This window comes from Cydia amplana, chromosome 16 (assembly GCF_948474715.1).
Source record: "Cydia amplana chromosome 16, ilCydAmpl1.1, whole genome shotgun sequence".
Taxonomy (NCBI): Eukaryota; Metazoa; Arthropoda; class Insecta; order Lepidoptera; family Tortricidae; genus Cydia; species Cydia amplana.
This window is the reverse complement of record NC_086084.1, coordinates 3,838,208-3,856,966: the sequence shown is the minus strand read 5'-3', so window position 1 is coordinate 3,856,966 and position 18,759 is coordinate 3,838,208. Positions and strand designations below refer to the sequence as shown.

Below are 18,759 nucleotides of genomic sequence, written 5' to 3'. Positions count from 1 at the left end.
TATATAACACCGTGAAACTCCGTATTACAAGACGAGTGTAGACACATCCAATTTCGTTGCTCTCGGCTTGATATGCAAAAGCAGATGTCTGCAGTTTCGTACATTACGGACTTGTATTATGTTGGGTACTCGTAAAGTTTGGTTACTTTGACGCGAGCAATTTCCGAGTTTCGAGTCTTTGTTGTATTGTACGTGTGTAATATATGACTTGTTAAATAATTACTAAATTGTATTTTTCTAGCCATAAAAATGTATGGTTGCGGGTTGCCTAAGGTAAAAAATTCAATACAAATCCTCTTTATTGCATGACCTCAATAAAACATTTACAGAGACACACATAATACATGCAGACAGAGGTAACAACAGGCGGTCTTATCGCTAAAGAGCGATCTCTTCCAGACAACCTTTAGATAGTGGAAGGTGACGATTGAATATCAATCGCAGCTGCATTACTGTCCTTAAGACTCTTTAATTTTTTCCCAAAATACATATTATTATCTAAGCGTTTCCTTGTTTAGGTTTGGGTTCTTACTCTTCTATTATTATACATTTCGACATTTAAAGTGAGACAGCAACTTCTAGTCATATCTAACGAAAATGGCCTTGATCGCTTCGAGAAAAGGATGGTACGGCCGTGCCTCTTTGTTTTGCACGACTTGGCGGGGCCTGCCGTGCTCCCAGATTTATTGGAACCCAATTGTTGTGTTATTTTTTTAATTATAATTCCTTTTTTCCAGGTCCTACACGGTTATGACGGCGAGGACTGGACGCTACAAATCAAGTTCGTGCAGAAAAGAGACAACGGCACCTATGAATGTCAGGTAAGCGCAGAATTATATTATTCTTATCTTTCAGGGCTTAAGTTTTCATTCAGGTCTTCGAGGAAACATCCTAGAGTCAGACCGAGAAAAGTCTGCAGCGATTTTGATAGCCCACGCAATGCAAGTGTCATTTTAAACGTCAAACTTCTATGAATTTATGACGTGTAAATAACACTTGCAGTGCGTGGGCTATCAAAATCGCTGCAGGCTTTTCTTGGTCTAACTCTAGCCAATCCTGGAGCCTAGCCAAGATGACAATCGTTGATAGAACACGCCAAACGAAACGCAAATAATGTATAGAAATAGTCACGTGACTTTTCGTAGCATCTGTCATCCCGATACATTTTTTTCGTTTTACAAGCCATTTTTTTAGTCGGCTTATCCCAGAAACGTCGTAGATGCATAATTTCCTAAAAAATCCTTTGTAGAGCCTCTGCGGAAAGAGAAGAGTCGTGAAATGTATTGGGCCCAATACATTCCACGACTCTTCATCGCATCGACGCCGCAACAGTTAATGCAGCTGCAGCACACCCGAACGTCATCTACATCTTAGTCTCTGTTTGACATCCTAAACTGCGTACAAGCAGCAACACTCTTAACTGTACAACAGTGGACCTTATTACAAAAGGCATAAGGTCCACCGATGTACAGTTAACAGTGTGAGCGACGGTACAACGTCACGTCACGATCTATAGAAATGTCGCCAACCTTCCATACATCGTGACGTAAAGTCTATTTTTTTATTCGGTAGACTGAAATGACATTTCATAGTATGAAATGACATTTTATGTTCATACTATGAACTGTCATTTCAGTCTACCGAATAAAAAAATAGACTTTAGCGCTTATTACATTTTTGAAAGAGAATTTTCCGTCGCTTGCCTTTTTTTATCTCGCATGTAATAATCGAGGTGAAAAGGAAATGAAGTAATACAGTACGAGTTCGTAATGGCGCCGTGTGTGGGTTTTATGCGTATAGAAGTATTATAAGATGTTTGGAGTTGTAATATTTATTTTGATATTTATCAACAAACTAGCGACCCGCCGCCGCCCCGGCTTCGCACTAGGGCTCGCGGTCGAGTCCGTGTTTCGTTTACACGTTTCGAATACCCGTTTCCGAATAACACGTACACGGTTTTCTGGCCCGTTCCACACGTGTAATTAAGAAACGTGTAATTAAGATCCGTCTCCACGGATAAACGGGTATTCGAAGAAACGGATCTTATTTACCCGTGGCTCCGGACACGTCCTTGACGAGTAGCGAAGGAACGAACCGGCGTACTTAAGAGCTAAAAATGAATAGACAAAAGATTTATGACGAGTTTCTGTCATATTTAACCTTATTCCGTTGTTCATAGAGTCGAAATCCAATAAACGGTTTACAAAACTCTTTTCTGAGCAGGTAGCTTTTGCTTGCAATGTTGCAATACGAGTACAAAATTAGAAATGCAGTGTACCTATGCTACTTATCAAAACAGTATTTTATAAAGACTTTATGGTTTATTATATAACTTGATAGCTATAAATATAAAGTGCTAGTAATAAAATATAAAAGCAATAAAGAGTAAGTATAAAGACTCTACACGATAAAATCTGGCCATGCATTTTTAATAATCTGTAGATATAAGTCCTATAAGTATATAGTAAAAATTCAATCAATTGTCAATCATATCACTGATATTACCTACAATGTATATATGAGTTTTCTCGAATAGGTATATGTCATCGAATATATTCTGTCAATAAGAAATGTATATTTTTGAATCTAATTATTTTTTATACGTAAGCCAGACATCTTATTGTTATTATATTTTATTTTATGTTATTTTATTTTAGTTTATTAATTTTAGGGATAACAAACAACTATACAATATAATGTTACTTTTAGTGTTACAAATTAAGATTAACTTAATGCATAGCCAACGACATTATCCACGAATTACTACAAATTATGCAATGGTTGGCACAAAAAAGAACAGCTAATTATTTGATGTGGATTATAGGTACTTATATAAACCGGGACTAATTATATGCTACGTTAGTATAACGTCATGCCTTATATAACTAATAGGTTAATGAAAAGAAATTAAATGTTAACTTAGAACAGGTGCAGATACAAAACTTAAGCTAACTTAACTAAAACTGAATTTCAATTAGGGGTTTTAAGGGAATCTAAGATAGAATACCTAAAGTTAGCCTCGGGTAGGTGACATATATCTAAGTGGGTAAAGTGTTGGTTATACGTAGTAAGGAGCCTGCGGAGATTATAGTAAACTATGTAAAAATTAAAGAATAATCATGTGTATCTGCCAATAAGAAATGTACTTACAACTTTTAATATAATTAATTTTGAATTTGCGAAAAGTCTTAAATCTTATTATCATATAAAATGAACTTTAAGACTGTATTAATAAATATTATTTACAATATTTAGCAACAAAACAAAAACTATTTTAAATTAAAGTAACCTGGAAAGACTGTATTTTATGAATTGATCGACTAAGTGGCGAACTGGAATCATACTAAATACTTAAACACAATTTTTTAAAAATCATATTTATTTCTTGTTCATTCTAATTGTTTTTTCTCTCCCTCTTATCATAGAAAATGCTTTTTAGTGTGGTGCGGGCTGTGCGGCTTTAAAACAATGGGAAACATTTACTTCTTAAATGTTTGCCGCTGCATTTGTTACAATTTCTTGTGTAGACGTGTTCACCTTATTACACCGACATAAAGCTTATAATTGGCTGTGGCAGTTCTGATAATGGTTTGGTAACCTAATTGTTTTCGGCGATAGCAGACAAAAGGGTATTCGAAAACAACACGTTCTAATGAATGGAATACCACCGCGCCGGCCGGCATTTATTACCTGAACTAAAAAAATTAAGGTTTTAAACTAGGGACTATTTAGTATTTTTAATTTTAAACCTACTCGAGGTTTTAAATTCAAAATAGTAGACAATATAGAATATAGGGACACCTACTTTGATTCATATATTGTATAGTTGGCTAAATATGTTATATCAACACAGTTATAAATAATTTTAAAAAATTCGTACGCCAAACGAGTTCATCTGAAGTCAACATTCAATATAGACCTTGCATACCCAGACCTAGAGCATTGATTGGGTCAAACTGTTTCGGATCCGTTCGGGCCGGTGTTAAGTACCCGTGTAAACGGAGATACGTATCTGAGAAACGTGTCTTGGGAACGTTTATTGGAGACGTATCCGGATCCCGGCGGTTCCGTGTAAACCGTGTTCTTAGCACCCCCGGGCTTAAGAACACGGGTATTCGTTTCGGCGTGTAACACGGATACCGGGAGCCCTACTTCGCACGGGTTAACAAATTATACATAAACCTCCCTCTTGAATCACTCTATCTATTAAAAATAAACTTTTGGCAAAAATTCCATTTTTGGTACAAGTTTTTATCGCTGACTGTACTTTTCTTACGACAGACAACTAATACTCATCGAGTAGACAATTCTAAAACCCGTTAACCCCTAACACAATTAGGTTGCGTTGTTTCATCACAGAGTTCCTATGGCCACCTCCTGTCTCCATCATCAGATCAGCTCGATGGTATCATAATATTGCATTGTCACCCGACTTACATGTGTGTGCAAAGTTTTAGCTCAATCGGAAACCGGAAAGTGGATCAAATTTAACTTGCAAGATTCCATTACATAGTTACATACAGGTCGACCTGATAAAAGCATGTTAAAAATTCATCAATATCCGTTGCGTAGTTTTAAAGATCTAAGGATACATAGGGACAGACAGACAGCGGGATGCGACTTTGTTTTATACTATGTACCGTAAAACGAGGTGACTTTAGGAAATTTTGGGGATACTTTGATAGTTTTAAAACTGCCACTAAATTATCATTATTCATTATTTTCTCGAACTGTTCGTGTAACAAGTTAGATTATTATACATACTTGTTTACCTACTACTAAAAAATCCGAATAAAAATATGTAACGGCTGAAAAACTGAAATATCGAAGTCGCCCCTGCATTTGAAAGTCACCCCGGTTTACGGTAGTGATAGTGAAGCCTCCTCCATCAAATTCCTTCTGAAGCTGAAGCTTTCTCAAGGACTGCAGTATGAGAGCTTTAAAAGGAATTTTCAGGTTTTAGAAAGGGTCGCCAACGCGAAAGAATTTGGTATAGCAAACATACATAGACTATGGGCCCGATTCGGATTTTGAAATAGACATCTATAAGATATCTTTTAGTCATCACCAAGATACGATAACGATATGTTTAAGATCTAACCTGTCAAATTTGACATTTGCGCGATTCTGGAGATACTCTTGAACGATTTCCACAAGATATGGCTTAGAGATCTAATTCACATCTATTAGATATCTAACTCTATCTAACGTAAAAGTGACATTGGTTGCCCGAATTGCGCTGCAAAAGAGAACTAGTTGAAATCTAAACTATAACGTATCTAGAATAGATCTAGTACGTGTCGTCTCTTGTGAATATGTTGAAGTTCGAATACGGCAGTATGTTGTTTCCTGTTTCGACAACATCCAAAATACTGTTTTGACATTATTTTTGCATGTTTTCATAACCAGAATTATTACAACTATTATTGGCCGAGGTTTGAACTCACAACCTTCTCTGGGTTTTGGGTCGATTTAAAGGAAAACAAAACACAGATAAATGTTTTTGGAATAAACAATTCTTAAATCAACTGAAAATAATGAACGGGTCATTCCTATTTGTTTGTACTATTACAATTACTACTTGCACTTATTAGGGTTCCGTACCCAAAGGGTAAAAACGGGACCCTATTACTAAGACTCCGCTGGCCGTCCGTCCGTCCGTCCGTCCGTCCGTCCGTCCGTCCGTCTGTCACCAGGCTGTATCTCACGAACCGTGATAGCTAGACAGTTGAAATTTTCATAGATTATGTATTTTTGTTGCCGCTATAACAACAAATACTAAAAACAGAATAAAAGAAAGATTTAAGTGGGGCTCCCATACAACAAACGTGATTTTTGACCGAAGTTAAGCAACGTCGGGCGGGGTCAGTACTTGGATGGGTGACCGTTTTTTTGCTTGTTTTGGTCTATTTTTTGTTCATGGTGCGGAACCCTCCGTGCGCGAGTCCGACTCGCACTTGGCCGGTTTTTTTTTAACATAACAGTAACGTAAAGGAATTACGACAGAAAAAAAGCTTTCTGTCCATGTTCCTTGGAATGAAACGAATGGAAAGCATTTCACAATGTAAAGAACGAAATGGCGGTATCCTTTGTTATTTTATTAGGCAGATGCTTTTAGCCGTATCTGAGCTAAAGTTATTACTATCTTCCTCGTCCTTCTTATCCCGTTCGATTTGGTTTTTAACAAGTTTTATAAGAACTTTGCCAATATGGGTAACTTTGAGTAAAGCAATTTTAAAATGAACCTTTTAAAAATGCACGGAATAACTTAACCACATCAATTTTTATACTGAAGGTTTCTTATTTAAGTAGTCACTGTTAACGTGTAATAAATGGTACAAACTTTTTTTTCTATAGGCATTTCAGTCTGTCGATTACCGAACTTCAGAATCAGATAATTTTTTTAAGGACGGTCATATTATGTGGTCGAAATTATTTTATCAAAAACAATATGGCATTGCGATTTATATTTTAGTAAAGTAAGTTTTCTTATTAATCGAAACGGTGGTACGCAAATACTTTTAAAACAAATTTGCATTTGAAGATTAAACTCCAATGCTTTTCTAACGTTTTGCATATTCAACGTTATAAGCATATTTATCACATTTGTCTTTCACCCCGTAACTTTTATCTCGATCATACATTTTTGGAGAACCGTGGAGCATTACGTAAGGTATTCAAGCCGCAGTAAGCATTAAAATATTCATGGTCCCTCGAGCCGAATTATTCCTTATGCAAGATGGGTCCTTCCGCTTTCGAGGCACGTATGTGGATGGATATTTTTAGTGGCGATTACATATTTAGGTGTCTGATCGTAAATTATATTTATTTCGTTTTGGCACGGTTGATCGAAAAGTTAAAGGATTCAGACAGATTCTGATTATGACTGATTTTTATAATGTTAAAAAAATTCGAAACTTTATTAGTTTTTTCGATGAAGTATAAGTTTTCACTAGAGTCGGGCCAAGCTAACTCTGCGTGCCATATATGCAACAAAGTGTGGTATGCCGTCATTAATGTCATATTTCTATGAAAATATGACGTTAATATTGACACTTTGTTTTGTTCTTTTAAAATCGGTGTAATTTTAGCTTAGACGGACTCTATTCTTCGAATAGTAGGTACAATGATTACATGATCGTCTTTTGTCTAGGTAGGGGGAACGAAATAAATACAAAGTATACCAATAATAATAGTATCTAAAGAAAGAAATATCACAAACAAAATTAGATAAGTAACCAGAGAATTTCCAAATATCTCCTAACATCGCTCGTGATAAATTACAAGCTTTGAAGTTATCCGCTCAAAGAAAAATGTAGTTAATAACACAAGTATTTTCCTTCGAAATAGGGTAACGGCACCAGTGGTCAGCCAGGTACCAGTGGTCAGCCTTTTGAGTCGTTTATTGGTCATAAATATCTGGTATATTCGTTTAAACAAATCGCGAGTACTCAAATAGGAGCTTTGATTCCTTATTGGTTAAAACGTCACACGACAGGTGCGGTGAGGGAACGGGGGGAAGAAATATACTCGTTTATACAGGTGTTGTTTGTCGACGAGTGCAATAGTGTCATGTCCGCCATATTTTTTACTGCACGTGGTGTTCTCTTAACAGGCAAGAAAAACTATGTTTTAATGTTAAAAGTTATTGTTTTTGTAAGTGATTGGTTTATTTATTAACTTATCTATTAAATTGCATTATATTTGAATGAAAATATCAATATTTCACTAATAAATTGAGGGGGCTGGCCACTGGATAACACTTTTTTCCAAAGAATCCAGTGCCCAGCCCCCCACGGCTGACCTTTGGGTTATTCGTTTATTTTATTATTTTCTAGCCAATGCGACCGTTAGGACCGTTAAATTTACATTTTCAAATTTAGTTAGGCATGCCCTAGTCAATTTAAAGTAAAACCCAGTAGTCAGCCCCATTTGAAATAACGTTTTAATGCGGCTGAGCACTGGGTTTCGCGGATCCAGTACTCAGCCATTGACCTTGCTTGGTATGTCGCCGCCTAAAATATGTCCACATTTTTAAACCCTATCTCATTGAAATAAGGTTCAAAAGTGTATACATATTTTTGACGTTAACTATACATAACACTCATTTTGCTTTTTCCTGGTCGGTATATGACTTTGTTTATTAATGATAATTAGATCTGCATAGACTCGAATAATTATTTTTTACCGAATACCTACTAGGAACATAATTATATATTACCTGATTTACCTCATTAATTTTTGACGGATTAATTATTAGAAAATAAATATTGCGATTCTTAGTTTGCAAGAATAGTGTTAGTTAATTAAGTACATCCAACAAATTTCGTGTCATAAGAATTGTATGTATACCTATAAGATTTTTTTTATTAAATAAGTAAGAAAGTAAGTAAGTAATACATATGTATATGCAAAAAAATTATATTCTAAAAATAAAAACTATAACTAACTACAATAACAATAATTAAATAATAATAAAAATAGATATTTGTATAACATCGTTGATTTTGATATATGCAAAAAATTATAAACTAAAATTAAAAACTACAACTAACTACAATAACGATAACAAGAATTATAAAGAAAAAATAAATATTATAATATCGTTGATTTTGATATAAATATTAGTGATTTTGATCTAATTATTATGAATAGTTTATATAGGCTGAGTACTGGGTACACAGAGGCTGCTTACTGGATTTTGGAGGCTGACTACTGGAGAAAAGTGCCAGTTTTTGTTTAAACTTATTTAGAGATATTATAAAGAGGATTGTTATTTTTTTAAATATTTTGTTTTAAAAGTATGATAAACAATTGATCTAACCATGTCATTTGTATAATTATCCGACTAATCCTGTAGAAATGCCGAACGTTCAAACTTAAAAAAGTCGTTATAAGGCTGACTACTGGTGCCTTTACCCTACATCTAATCTAATTGAGTCGAAGTAAGTTGAGAACGTTAACATTGTTAACAAACAACATTTTTCAATACAATATCAGTTCTTACAAAGTAAATCCGAAAGCAATTAATCAAAATAAGAACCATTTACTACGGACTGAAGTTCGGATGAAAAACGAGGCAGTTTCTACGTGAGCGAAAGGCTGTATATTGTTTTTATTTAGGTTACGTTTTTTTATTAATGTAAACTGTAAGTATAATTAATTATACGGGGTGCCTTCATACAACGGTATTTGGAGTTACTATTACAAGTAAGCAAGGACTTATTTACAGCAGTTAAACAGAAATAAAGTGTAGAAAAACGTATGCTTCGAGTTGGACAGCTGAAGTACCTAGATGTCGCTGTCAAAAGTAAAGCGCTTTCTAGTTTAGCTGTCAAAGTCGGGGCACATTTTTTACTTTACATCTTCTAATCTAAGGATATTTATTTATGGTTTTAATCGAGCCTGCTTATTTGTGAGGTGAGTATACTTTAGTTTTACAATTAAGTATTTCGGGACACAATTTGACTCACGAAATTGACAGAAGGTGACGTGGTAGACCCACCGCTACTTAAATATGACAAGTGACGATGTCACGATCAAACAGGCCATTTTGATATTTGACATCCCGCCACCTACTTGTATCACTAAAGTAGCATTTTTGTAGCCTTGTCTTAAATCTGTTGATTTTTTATTCTGTCTTGTCATGTGTTGTCTTAAAAATCAAATTGGGCACCTGATTTAAATAAATTATGGTAGGTAAATCGATACCTAATCATGGAATAAAAAATGTAAGTATATTTATTTAGCCTATTTAACTTTAATTTAACGACAATAATTAGGTTAACTTCAGCATCACCCTGCGTATCCAGGCCCGGTTGAGATGTGAGATACATTCTAACATACCCACGTTATTTGCTCACCGTGCCAAGACAATGTCACCCCTAACCCAACAGCACAAGGTGCTACACCAGCCAAACTCTTCAAATACTTCAGCTAAGAGAAATTTCTGGATTTCTCGGCAAACAGACAGAAAATAAATACTTACAAATCTTGACGACAATTCACCTAACGTTTATTTGTTTTACATTTTATTGGAGGATATAAACGCGCAAGCAAGAGGTATTGTTTTGTAAATTGGAAACATGGTAACATCAGACTGATTATCAAAGGAATTACTTAGTTAATATTAAAAAGAAATGGAGACGCTAACCACCGTGAAAAACAATTTGGAAATGTTTTCCGAATTGTCTGTGGTTTTGATAGTTTTAAAGTGATGATTTTGAATGATAAATATTAAAGTTCATTAGAATTTTATTTGTAATGTTTTAAACTTTATATTTTCTTGTAGGTGTTGTGAAAACTTTTGTGTTTTACTCGGGAGCAAAGTTTGTTCAACCATCGTGCCTTGAAGCACACGCTTTTGGTTCAATTATGGATTCTGTCGTTTGCTTTATTAAATTATTAGCCATATTTTATTATTTCGCGATTGTTGTCATATTACAAACTGTCATTTAACATAATACCTAAGTAACATTGTCTTCTGCACTTTTTACCATTAACAAAGTAACAGCTTGTAGTTTTAATGCAAGTTTCTCTCCATCAAGGTGTTTTTCATTATCGCCAATCAGAAATCTCAAATAAAGGAAAACAAATTAAATTGGTTCGAACCGAAACTCGGTGAACCATCGTTGATATTCCATTTCCGTTGGGTTTTTTAGGGTTCCGCAATACATTGAACCCAATGAAATAAAAGTAGGTAATTTTTTAATTAAAGTCTTTTTTCTTCTGGTAATATCCAATGTATGGGAGCGGCTTAACGGCGGTAGTTTCGTGTGACTGAAATAACAAGAAATTACTATCTGAATACACATCCAGGGGCAAGGGCCCGTTTCTCATAAGCTTGTAACTTGTAATACAAGGCTTGTGCTTACGCTTAGCGGATGTCACTTTTTGACAGCTTTTGTTTAAAAAGGGACTTTTCCACTTGTATTACAAGTTACAAGCTTTTGAGAAACGGGCGTGCCCTGTTTATCAAAAGCTTGTATTATAATACAAGTGGAAGTCCCTTTCTAACAAAAGCTGTCAAAAAGTGACATCCACTTGTATTACAAGTTACAAGCTTTTGATAAACAGGCCACTGGTGTCTCATTGCACAGTCTACGTCAAAGATACCTATGTCAACATTTTAGCAGCTAACTCACTCGTAATGAGGCTAAAAATGTAAATATATCTTTGAAGTCGACTGTACAGTCACCACCAGATATATCACAGCGGCCAAGGTGCTCACAAATATCTGAACACGTACCGTAACGTCTTGATAATATAAACTTTTTTGAGATACCTTGGTCGCTCCAATATGGCGACTACTAATTCTCACATTCATTCATTCATTCAGCATTCGTTCATTTTAATACAAGGTGGCCAAATAAGAGGTATACACTTTATTTTTGAATTTTATTCTATAAAACATAAAAAAATATTAAGTATACCTTGTTAAATATGTAGGGTCAGTAATTACACATGGAAAATAATGTCAGACAAATGTCCACCTCTAGCAGCGTGGCAGATGCGAACCCTTTTCATCGCATTTTTCATCACTTTTTCACACATTTCTGGCGTTATCTCAGCGACAGTGTTTCGAATATTTTGTTTTAATTGCTGAAGGTTCGTTGGCCTATTAGCATAGACACGTCCCTTTAGATAGCCCCACAGAAAAAATTCAGGAGCTGTTAAATCAGGCGATCTTGGGGGCCAGTCAATGTCACCGTTTCTCGAAATTAATCGACCGGGAAACGTTATTTTTAATGTTTCTATTGTTTTTAATGATTAAAACACGTTGTTCCGTCGTAAAACGCTCCATAATAAATTTGCCGTATCTACACAAACTAATTTTCATGCAATAACTGTCATATTTACCGCCAAAATAAAATGGCGGCAAAAAAAAAGTTGTATACCTCTAAGTTGGCCACCCTGTATATATATATACTAATTCTCACGCTCTAGCCCTTTACGATGGGTGAATTAATTTGTGAATGTATTTAGCTATAAATGTTTAGATTTAATTAACAGAGACTTCTGAGAGTTATGCTTAGTTATTTTCTTTATGTTAAAACAATGCTTACAGAAACATAAGATATTCCTAAACGTTACGATATCATATTACTTTGTTTGTTCATAACACAGCTTGATAGGGCTAAAGACAAGTGAACATTAAAGACTGACAATCTCAATTCACCGGGTTGCCCTCATGTGTAAGGGTTGTAAATATATGGCGCTAACTACTTGTCTGGCGAAATTAGAAGTTAACTAAATGTGAGGTTGATATTGTGATACCTTCTAGTGATTCTTAAAATACTTAGTTAGTAATGTCTTTATCCAGAAATGTCATAAATATATTTGCGTTTATTAAAAAGAGATAAAATTTAACAACGCATTGTACGTCGTATTCCTCAAAATAATAATGGCGAAATTTAACAAAGAACGCAATGTAACACATCGTATTCAAAGGGTGGAATCACATCTGTCAGCATCGAGCCGCATTTTATATATGAGAAATCGCTCGTTAGTATGAAGATGCGTACGCATCGGAAAGCTGAAAGCATGCGTACGCATCTTCATACTAACGAGCGATTTCTCATATATAAAATGCGGCTCGATGCTGACAGATGTGATTCCACCCAAAGTATAATGAAGACAAGCGGAGTTCAAAGCATAGTGTAAAAATACACAAAACTACTCGTCATTTCTTTAATCTCGCTAATGTGACGTTACGGCATCTAAAGAGGCCCACTGATTAACAGTCCGCCGGACGATATCGGCCTGTCAGTTAGAACAAAAAGTGGACAGTTCCGAACAACTGACAGGCCGATATCGTCCGGCGGACTGGTAATCAGTGGGCCCCTTAACACAACGTTGTATGAAACTGAAGTCTTTATTATTCACTTGTCTCTTGTTAGCCAACTACACATTACGCGTAAACAACCAAAGTAGGTCGTGAGGGGAAACAGCCTACGTTTTATTTGTTTACTTTAATTATGTGTTAAACGCAACTAAGCAAATGTTACTTTGCTAGGAGTTTATTGAATGGAAGAGAGGGTTACTTGTAGTGTGAGGCTTTTAGCACGAGGAATCTCGTACATTAATCCACCTGTTTCTATCTCTATCGCACGCGCATAATTATATTACTATCCTGGTCACACAATATTACTGGGGACTGTTTCTTAAAAGCTTGTAACTTGTAATACAAGTGGAAGTCCCTTTCTAACAAAAGCTGTCAAAAAGTGACATCCGCTTGTATTACAAGTTAGAAGCTTTTGAGAAACGGGCTCCTGGTCGCTGTCATCATGGGCGGGACGGCAATATACCTAATGATGTGCGAGCGACAGAGATAGGAAGAGGCAAGGCGGGTCAGTAAACGAAATTCCTTGCGCTAAGCGCCCTTTCTTTAGTGTAGGTGAATCGACTCGGTTATTCAGACTCTTATAATTAAGTCGAAACTCGAGTTCTTTTCAAATTGTTAGAGACCCGAGTCTCTGTTGTAGAGAAAAACTAGATCAAATAAATAGGTAAGTATCTTAGATTCATTTAGATTGGAATGAAAAATTAATTGTAAGACCTTGTGGTACGGTGGTATTTAATTATGTATTTAAACTTTATTGCGAGATATATTGTACAAATGGTGGACTTCATTAAGGCATTCTCTACAAGTCAACTATATGTACTACAGTAGAGTCCGGTTATAACGAACGCCCAAGGGACCGCTGATATTACGTCGTACTAACCGGACGTCGCACTAAACGAACTGCCAATTTTAATATATTTTTTTAATCAAAATAATTACATAATTTTGTATTTATTAATACTTATGCGACAATCAACGAAAAAAAAAATTTTTAATTAAAATATTAATTTACGTTAGTATTACAACACTTTGTCTTAAATGCAGAGACTTGTGTGTTTAGAAGAAGCCATTTTTGTAGGTTCGCGTACTCACTCATCATCCGCAAATTATTCGAATCCCGTAAAATAAAAAGTCGTCATTTTTAGGGATCTAATCAAGGTGACAATCGTACATCGACAATCAAAAAATAAATAAGTTTTTTGTCAAACATTTCAATTTTGACTCAAGCCTTTATCGCTTTTGTTTCAACAAGCAACCTATACTCAATTGAGACAATTCTTACAAACCCAAACTCAATTAGGATGCGTTGTTTTATCAAACAGTTCCTATGGCCACCTCCAGCTCGAAGGTACCAAAATATTGCATTGTCACCCAACTTACATAATTATGTATGTGAAGACTGATGTGAAGTTTAAGCTCAATTGAATAATGCGAATTGGGTTTTATTTAGTTTGCAAGATTACGAAAAGTCACAGTTTTTCATCTAGCTGCGTATAGTCAAAGGGGGGGAGGGGAGTTGGGTGCGCGGGACGGAGTAAGCTTCTTACCAAAAATTTATTTGTAAAAATTACGTCACTCGGCGTTATAACCGGACTTGACGGACGGATTTTGTGTCAATTTCCGTCGTTAAAAGCGGTCGGTCGTTATAAGCGAAGTCGTAATAAACGGTTGTACTTTCATCATAACCAAACAAGTGCCTATACTTACGTCGCTATAAGCGGTTGGTTGTTATATGCGAAGTCGTACTAATCGGACTCTACTGTACTTTTACTGTTTACGGTAAGAAAGTACTGAACCAATTCTCCACTTCCCGACTCGCGCTTGACTCTTTTTTATGAATTTCGGAACACCGCCTGTCCCATCTCCCCTTAATTAAAATTTTCCCGCCGGATTTGTGCGGATTACGGCTCAGCTTTAATTCGATTAACCGAAACATAAATATAAGTATACGTATTCCTGTAACTGAATTATACGGTAATTGGAGACTAGTAAATAAGAAACACTGACAATCACCACAAAGTCGCGTCTAACATCACTAGATACTTACATGTTCGAAATACTAATGTTCGTAAGAAAAAACTTGCCACTAATTTTAATTATTAACTAGCAGAAACGTCTGCGAACGGTGTTATTAAGCTTAGAATATTTTTTTTTTATGTTGGGATACTTAATACATTAGCATCAAGATCTGGGTAAGTATATATGAATACATTTTTTTTATGTATGAGTATAGGTAGGTATTCAAGAAGCTGTAATTTCCCATATTTCAGTCAAGACAAAAAAAGTCATAAAAAATAATTAAGAAACTAATTAATTTAAGTATGTATACAAAAATATCATCATCTATTCGTCAAAAATTGTCAACGCAAAATGCGGTGCCAGAGAAAAATAGTTGAGTAGTAGAAACTCATTTAATATTAGAGAAAGAAAGTATTTTAGTAAATTGGCCTACGGATTCTGATTAATTAGGAATGAATACCTTACCCAATCACGATCGTCTATATGGACAATTCACCGCTAATAGCCATCAAAAATTAAAGACCCTGGCATAAATGGATTAAGGGCTGATTTAGACGGCGCGCGAACTCGTATACGATTTTAGTTACATTGCGGACCATTGAGGTTACATCAATTCAGCCGACCGATCAAACGCCGCAATGTAATCAAACTCGCATGCGAGTTTCATTACATTGCGAGTTTTGATCGGTCAGTTGAATTGGACGTAACCAACATTCCGCAATGTAACTAAAATCGCATGCGAACTAAATGAGCCCTAAGTGTAAGGCCTGAGTGGACGCTCGAGTTGGGCGTGCAGCGGGGCGGAGCGTGCGGCGTGCATGTCAAACAAATGCAAACGTATAGGAGCGGCCTTAGTGCACGCTGCTCAAATCACTTGGGAGCCCGACGCCACGCCGCACGCCCCGCCGAACGCTCCGCTCCGAGCGTCCACTCACGCCCACCAAGGGTCGGAAACAATACGACAAAGGGCAAAACAATCAAGCCACGACGTGCGCAGTTTGGCGAGTGACGGAATAAAGATACAGTGGGAAAGGAAATGGAATAAAATATTTATTTAGCTAAAAAGCACGTACATCAGTGTTACATGATACCGTTTGTTAGATTTAACAAACATTTATGAATAACGCCATTAATTTGTGTTACTTAGACCCAAATATAAAACAATAAAATGCAATTTAGAATGCACGAAGGAAAACTCTTAGGTACTTCACCACATTTCAATCATAGTATATACGCTAACTTTATATTTAAATTGCCGCATTTTAAAATTATTTCATAAAGGCACGTTAAATATGATGTTCGACGAGTAAACGTAGGTACCTACCTACAGGTACCTACACCTACAGGTACCTTACAGTACCTACAGGTACCTCAATGGCGGTCGGCGCTTACGCTGCTGTTGTTAACGTCGCTAAAATACCAATGTATTATAATGATACGCGACGTAAGTTCCAGCCGCGATAAGGTACCTTTTCCCGTGAAAAGTCACAAATGTCCTTTTAAAAGCTGTATGAATCCGATGCTACGCGCGAGTTGCCCCAAAGCCCCAAATAACGGTCCACTGACTCTGTGACGTCTCTATACGGACCAGGGATGTTGCGAATATCCGCATCCGCAACCGCGGAACTTCCGCATTATTTTCAACATCCGCATCTGCATCCGCATCCGCATAAAATCGATGCGGATTTAATGCGGATGCGGATGTGGAACAGGTCGGTACAGGAACGTCTTAGCATCGGCGTAAGTGCTAGATTGCTAGGTAATTTAGTCATTAAACAAAAAATCCTATTAGAAATGAGCAGTCAAGCGTGAGTGGGACTTAATGTACGGAACCCTTGGAACGCGAGTCCGACTCGCACTTGGCCGGTTTTCTGAAATAAAAATTACTAAAATGTAATATTTGGCGTTTTTTATGTACCTATCTTGACATCCGCATCCGCATCCGCATCCGCGGATGTGAGCCTTTAAAAATCCGCCTCCGCATCCGCGTCCGCGGATGTCAAAAAATCGGGATCCGCAACATCCCTATTACGGACCTTAATATACTGATATTTGCTATTGGCATGAAAAGACTGCCCTGCCAATATTAAGCAGGGTGGGCCTGGGGTCAAAATGGCCTGAGCAATTTTTCTCATAGATTTCGATGCCTAATTATTTAATTAATATAATTAAGCTATGCAACGTACCTAATGGCGAAAAATGCAATGTTTAATAGAGACATTAGTTAATTCTGTAAACTGCTAAGTTTAAAAAATCTCGGTAATATCATTTAAATTAGAGTAAAAGAGCTAAGTACATATTTAACGCACAGGTGAATAACTCTTAGTCTAAGAATTTAACTTTTTAATTATTTTCAAAAATTCTAGAGAAATTCACCCTAATCTGTCGAACGTCATACCTCGCTTGCTTTCAGTTGTCAATTGTGCTTAAAAAATAAATTTAAGAAATATGTCTTAATGTTCTAAAAAAGACTATTATCGTTTTCATCCTGGACTCTTCAAATAAACCTTTTTTTTATATTTTTGTTAGAGATGAAACAATGCATGCAAAAGCAAAACTCAATTTGCACACTGAAACTTTCCCAAACTTGCCTTTACCCGTCTCCAGCAAAAGCATCCGTATTTCAAACCAAATTAGGTTGAGATTTCATCTAGAATGCATCTGATATGTGCTTGAGAAAGCAGATCTATTTTGTGTCCATTGTCGCCCCATTGCTGACCCACTTTTACTTTCTGACCGAGATAACTTGATTCATTTGACTCAACTGAAAGCCTATCCGATTTATTGTCTTTTATGATGTCCAGCGAAGATTGTTTTACTTTATGTATGACACCGTAAGATTGTGAACCCGTTAGTTTATAATCTAACGTAGGTTAGGTTAGGTTAGATTATAATCTCCCTGCCGTCAGTTTATAATGTAACTAGCGAGATTATAATATGACGAGTGTTTACAATTTTACGGTGACATGTATAAGTTATCTTTGGGTCTCTATTGTTTCCCAAAAAGTTTTAAGTCATGTATTGTTTGCCCGCGTTTTGCATAGTCATAATTTATTTGGTTCAGAAACGCGTCACTTTTCAGGATTGCCATAAAACAAACCTAACCTAACTTAACCTATCTATAGGATAACCTTACGAAAATCCTGAAAAGTTAACGGTTTCAGTTTTATGACTAATGATAATATGACAAACAATACATTATGACTTAAAACTTTATGGGAAACAAAGGGACCCCGTTATCTTTGGTAGTATCGTTGGATAAACAAGATAAATCTACGTAAACATTATATTTGGTGTATAGGCATAAATTGGTCTATGTCTCACCAATTGCAAAGCGCGGAATCACACGGGTATAAAAAGTGTCAATTTTCATAATATTACTTACTTACTGCTGTGGCGTAACGACCCAAAATGGATCTTGACCAAAGACCACCACGCTACTCTGTCCAAAGCCGTTTCTGTCCAGTCGACGGCGCCGAGTTCGCTAAGGTCTTGCTACACTTCGTCTCTCCAGCGGTACCTAGGGCTTCCAGACGGTCTTCGAACACTTGGTACTCCAGAGCTATTTAATAATATTGCTAGTTCTTAAACTTTCATTTTCCTCACCACCTTACTTCCACCCTTTCTTACTTACAATGTCACGTATCGTATGAACTACCTTGAAAGATTAATTTTGTATTAAGCAGAAACGTCTGCGAACGATGCTATTAAGCTTCGAAATAAATTAAAAGTGGAAAAATTCACTGTCTTGGGTGGGACTTGAACCCACGACCACTGGATCACTAGTACAGTGCTCTTCCATCTGAGCTACCAAGACCGTACCCAATTCAGTGAATATTTCCACCATATATGAGCCCTAGGGAGGCTCATAGCGAGCTCAGATGGAAGAGCACTGT

At 36.2% G+C, this 18,759-nt stretch overlaps 1 protein-coding gene and 1 non-coding gene across 2 annotated transcripts in view; one reads left to right on the top strand and one right to left on the bottom strand.

Moving 5' to 3' along the window:
• Positions 1–18,759, top strand: part of LOC134655401 (hemicentin-1) — a 365,685-nt gene that overhangs the window by 333,775 nt on the left and 13,151 nt on the right. Inside the window, exon 6 of the mRNA XM_063510862.1 lies at positions 738–821. Coding sequence (XP_063366932.1) covers positions 738–821 — 84 coding nt within the window. The remainder of the gene's footprint in view (positions 1–737; positions 822–18,759) is intronic.
• Positions 18,608–18,680, bottom strand: Trnat-agu (transfer RNA threonine (anticodon AGU)). Its single transcript has one exon. It is a non-coding gene; the product is annotated as a tRNA-Thr (tRNA).